We start from the raw sequence: 5,725 nt of genomic DNA, 5'->3' as shown, positions 1-5,725 counted from the left end.
ACGAAAACATTGGTGAATGCCACAAATTCTCCTAAATCACTCGTACGCACAACTTAAGAACAAATCTGTGAATACGAACATGTTCTTGCATGAGGCCCATTGTGAGCAGTTTTATGATTTTTACTTTAGTACTTTTCTTATTTGTGATTTTTTTTTTTACCAAAGTCACTTTCTGTTAAAGTATTTTTACTTTTACTTTGTTAATTTTTTAAGTACTTTACACCTCCCCCAAAATGACAATATGCTCACAAAGTACTACACATCTTCTTCTTTTCAGGATTTTTGTCACATCTGATATTTCCACAGCATTTTGCTGTTGTTCTGCACATGTTGATCAAAAACATGGCAGGAATGCAGTTACACTTCTCTGCTCTTCTATTCTGAATGACTAAATAAATAAATAAATAAATAAATAAATAAATAAATAAATAAAGGTTTTTCACCTTCTTGAAAACAATAGCCTCCTCCTCCCAGACAGGGTTGATGGCGTTACCCTGAGACGTCTTGGTCTTGAAGGCTTTCCTCTTGGTGTCCACCGGGAGGCCAAACATGTCAATCTCCACATACGTGCCCACTTTCTTATCAGTCAAAAACTGGCCTGAGATGATCTATAGGGAAGACGCATGGAAAACATAATACAATCAAATCTACATTAGGTCATGTTCCGCTGTACGCCAAACATAACCTCACGCCATTTAATCAGGTAAAGAGAAAGACAACAAACATGAGCACACCTTCACAGAGATTGTGTTGGCGACGATCCCATCCACTGTGCTCTCAGTGAAAGGATCGAAGTGCTTATCAGGCCGTCTCATAAACTCAGGTTTCAGTCTGTAGCCACATTTCCCATTRTACTCATACATGCCCAGGTTCAGCTGCATCGACAGATCTGTGCACAAACGTGTCCACACATCCAACACACTTTAAATACTGGAGCTGAATTGAGTTTTTCTTCCCCTTGCACAATCATTKTAAACAGCAAACCAGAACTGTTGCTCTGCTGGCTCACCGATGGTCTGGAAGTTGAGCGCTACCAGCTGACAGCCGGCGTTCCAGAAGAGCTGCGGGTTGTAGTTGGATGAATCCACTCGAGTGCCTTTAGGGTAGATTCTGCTCAGCTGCAGCTTGTTGTATCTGAACAGAACTGCTCAGGAATATGGCTGCATAAAAAACAACTTATTCTGCTCTTAATAACCTGGTTTTGAAGGGAATGACTTAAACTTAGAAATACTTTTCTCATGGTTTCTGCTAATAAAYTTAACGAGCTACAGAAGCAGAAGTAATAAAAAAACAGAGCAGAGTTGTTCTGTTAGTCATTGTAAAGAATGACATTAGGCTGTAATAAGTGAAACAGATCTGTTTTCAGCATTGCGTGGTGTGTAAACTAACAAGAAAACACAGCTGTAGAAAGACTCAGGATACTCCACAAACTCCACAGGAGATTTGGTGAGCTGCTCCAAAGCTTTGGTCTCGACGAAGGATGACATCTGGTAGCTGCGGACGGTCTCTGCAAGTAAAGATGCTTTTAATCAAAGCAGTGTCGRTGGTTGAAAATGTCACATGATGTTTATTCTTACATACTTTTTGAAGCTTCAAAGCTGTAAAACTTGACAGGTTGGATGTAGATGACCAGGTTGGACATTTCCTCGGTGGCGCACGCCTCGCTGCCTGCTGTCCCCTGTGCATGAAAAGACGTCAAAATGATTTTTGAGCAGATAAAGTTATTCTTCTTTTTGTTTTTTACCAATCTTATTCACCAGAGAGGTCAAGAACAGATCGTTGCTGGCCCTCTTGAATAGTTTAGATCTTTTGATGAGGGGTGTTATAGGAAGGCTCTGAGCAATTAATAGCTCACCTGTTGCTGATAACTCTTTAAACAGCCTCAGTTCGGAGAAAAATAGTTTAGTTATGTCCAAATTGATGAGCTAGCAGCTGAATTAGACCAGCAGAATAGGTTACTGCTGACAAATTTGTCAAACACCCATCCATTATCTTAAACCGTTTCTTCCTTTCAGGATCACTGGTGCCCATATCCATCAGTCACAGAGTGAGAGGCGGGGTACACCCTGGACAGGTCACAGGTCCATCACAGGGACACAGCAAGACAAGCAGCCATTCACTCTCTCACTCACACCTAGGCACAATTAAGAGTTAGCAACACACAGGCCTGTTATAACAACAAATTTTGCTGCACGATAAATTGTTTCAGAAATTATTGCGATAAATGTTAATATGGTTTGCAGACCCTTTTTAACTAATAATAAAATGTTCTGCATGATGATCTGCTGCTTCTGCAACACTATTAATAACTATACAGACAGTGGTTGGCAGGACAGGAGCACCTCAGGCTCCTGCTTCACTTCACTTTGTACACCTCTGTGTCTGCGATGTATTATAGAGCGCAACTACTTCAACTAATCCTTCAACATCCCGAGCATCTGTTTATCTTAAAGGGATCCATGACTGGTTGTAACATTAGACTTTTTTTGATAAACATATATTTTAACTGTAAAATAAAGACTGTACAGTTTTTATAATTTTTAAACTAAAAATTTAAAAATATTTTACACGGACAGGGCCATCTTATTTACACACAAAGCATTCTGGGTAAATAATGACGTGGATAGGTCCTCGGTGCGAGGCTGCTAGCGAGCTATATCCACCCTGAAGGTTAATCTTGGACAATATCTGACGATCGGCTCTTTTAAATGAAACAGAGAGTGTTGACAGAGAGGAGAAGGTAGAAATGACTCAGCCTGTAACTGAAAATATGGATGGAGGACAACAGAGCTGCTTCATGGAAGAAGAACCTCAGCTTAGCCTGTTAGCTTTAGCGTTAGCCCCGATGCTATCACCATATATATGTATTAGCTCAGCGCTACACATTCTCCTCTTGTCACTGAGGTCCTCCATCTACATGACAGAGAGTGGAACGCAAAAATGACTCAGCCTGAAACTGAAAATATGGATGGAGGACCTCAGTTTAGCTTGTTTGTCGTGATAGCGCCGAGCTAATACATATAAGGCAATGTAGCGTCGGTGCTAGCGCGAAGGCCAACAGGCTAAGCTGAGGTTCTTCTTCCATGAAGCAGCTCTGTTGTCCTCCATCCATATTTTCAGTTCCAGGCTGAGTCATTTCTACCTTCTCCTCTCTGTCAACGCTCTCTGGTTTCATTTAAAAGAGTCGATCATCAGATATTGTCCAAGATTAACCTTCAGGGTGGATATAGCTCGCTAGCAGCCTCGCACCGAGGACCTATCCACGTCATCATTTACCCAGAATGCTTTGTGTGTAATTAAAATGGCTCCATTTATGTTAAAATATATTTTTAAAAATGTACAAAACTAAACAGCCTACAGTATTTTCATAGTCTTTATTTTACAGTTTTAATATATGCTTATCAAATAAAGTCTAATGTTACAACTAAGCAGGGATCCCTTTAAGCTGGCACCTCTAAAGGTGGCAACATCAGAGCCAGTGTCTTAAAGAAACAAAAATTCACCCTCTACCAGCCCTTTTTTCAAATTTTCTTATTTTTGACAGCATTAGTTTCAGTTTTGCTTCATGTAAGTACATTAATTTTATTTTGATTACTCAATAAGTACAAAAAAGGCTTTTTAAGAAGAATTATCATTAGAAGTCATCCAAAATATCTAGACAACCTCAACACACAGCATTGCAAAAGCAAACTGAGCAATCAGTGATTATCACTGCCACCTTTTGAAATGACTGACGTGACATTTGTTAGACACGCACCTCATCCATCGAGCCCTTTTTACAATCGTCCTCGTCGTCATCCTCATCCTCACTTTCGGCCTCCACCTCACCTGAAACACGAGTTACACACGAGGCTGGATCACAAAAACAAAATTTCTGAAACAAATTCGCATGACGACAAACACAGACTTATTTAAAAAGATTATAGCTTTTAATTAGTGCTTATCAGTAAGTATAAGACTATGAACAATAAAAAAAACTCAGACAGAAATGATCCATTTTATTGGCAGAGCTAGCACATCTTCTTTGACCTTATGGCATGAGATTGACTCGAGATCTTCCACCGCAGCTGGGATTACACTGACATGGGAAATTATTTTTTAAATAACAGTCAAACTGACCTTTAGCTCCAGCTTAATGAGGTCCACTATCATGACTCACCGATAGACTTTCTGCCATGTGGTCTCAGGTTGAGATCAGTATCTTCGGAAGGCTGTGAGGCATCTGCAGTCTCCTCTTTAGTTGAACCTGGGAATGAAAAAGGTAAAAAAAAAACCCTCAAGAGATAAACTCCAATGTGTGATAAATCTTTACCTTTCTCTCACTCACTTAGTAACTTGATTTGTTTACTTAAACCTCTAACAACAGATTTCACTCACTCTTTAGCTGTCAAAATCCACAAAATAAAGCTGCTGTCTTGTTCTGGATATATAAAGTGCTACAAAGTGTCTCAGAATGTGTCGCCACAAGCAGTTAAAACTCTTACTGTAACCCAGTAAATGTTGTAGTTCTTATTTTCTATCATCAGGGGGCAGTGTGGGTTAGCATCAGAGTGATGCATTCCTAGTTTTATTGTAAAAATGCTATGAGAATTCATCCACAAATAGAAAAAAAAAAGGAAACACAAATCACAAAAACAAACCACAATGCATGGACATCTTAGACCACAAATAGCTCATGTTTCAGCCTCTAGTGTGGCTGTAATACACACACTGGCTGGTGCTGAAGGTGCTCCAGTAGGTGTCCATAACAGCAAAATATATCCTGGCCAAAAATAAAAATAAAGAAATAAATAACTGCCATACATGTCAATCTCTTCAGACGTTTACCTGTATAAAAAGCCTCAAAAATCCGTACATTTTTCAAAAAATCTGTACAACTCTCAGGGCGCAAAGCAAACCCAGTATGCTCTGTGGCGTAACTAGTAACATCAGTACCTGCGCTCGGGCAGGAGGGCTCACATACGCTCATATTGTTTTTTAATCTTTTAATTTCTTCAATCCTACAGGCTCTGACATGTTAGATAAATTTGAAAATCAGGTTTTGAAAAAAACCCGTAAGACTTGAAAAAATCCGTGAGATTGCTCTATATGTCCGTATACCTGCAAAATGAGGTAAAATCCTTATAACTTATGGACAATCCATACAAGTTGACATGTATGAACTGCACTGATCAGATTGTAAAAATTGAATTTTTACCCTCACTGATTCAGTTTATGGGCAACATAAAAACTTTGATCTTCAGCACAGACAGTTTGAAAGGGAAATTATTTTTATTTGCTTTGCTTTGATTTTTTATTTATTTATTTTTGCAAATATTCACTTATTTTAAATTTGATTCTTGCAGCACTTTCCAAAAAAAGCTGAGACAGGAACAACAAAAGACACCTGTTTGGAGCATCCCACAGGTGAACAACAGGTTAGATGGAAACAGATGCGCGTCATGGGAGCATCCCCGAAAGGCTCAGTTGTTCACAAGCAAGGATGAGGCGACGYTACCAACTTTGTGAACAACTGAGCAAATATTTCAACAGTTTGGGAATGTTTCTCAACATACCATTGCAAARAATTTAGGGATTTCATCACACTTATCGAGTGTTGTTAAGAGGATGAACTTTTATCAACATGTGCCGAACACATGCCCTTGTCCCAGTTTTTTAAATTTAAAATGTGTGTGTGCGTGTATATCTATCTATACACTCACCGGCCACTTTATTAGGTACACCA

At 39.2% G+C, this 5,725-nt stretch overlaps 1 protein-coding gene across 1 annotated transcript in view; it reads right to left on the bottom strand.

The window, feature by feature from the left end:
• plcb1l (phospholipase C beta 1-like) overlaps positions 1 to 5,725 on the bottom strand; it is a gene marked incomplete in the record, with an annotated part of 181,791 nt that overhangs the window by 47,036 nt on the left and 129,030 nt on the right. Inside the window, 7 exon segments of the mRNA XM_014009893.1 lie at positions 444 to 608; positions 735 to 889; positions 1,010 to 1,134; positions 1,423 to 1,507; positions 1,582 to 1,678; positions 3,758 to 3,828; positions 4,160 to 4,246. Of these exon segments, the coding sequence (XP_013865347.1) occupies positions 444 to 608; positions 735 to 889; positions 1,010 to 1,134; positions 1,423 to 1,507; positions 1,582 to 1,678; positions 3,758 to 3,828; positions 4,160 to 4,246 (785 nt within the window).

Source organism: Austrofundulus limnaeus, unplaced genomic scaffold (assembly GCF_001266775.1).
Source record: "Austrofundulus limnaeus strain Quisiro unplaced genomic scaffold, Austrofundulus_limnaeus-1.0 Scaffold63, whole genome shotgun sequence".
NCBI classification, from domain to species: Eukaryota; Metazoa; Chordata; class Actinopteri; order Cyprinodontiformes; family Rivulidae; genus Austrofundulus; species Austrofundulus limnaeus.
The sequence above is the reverse complement of the archived record's forward strand: the minus strand, read 5'-3'. Positions and strand labels throughout refer to the sequence as shown.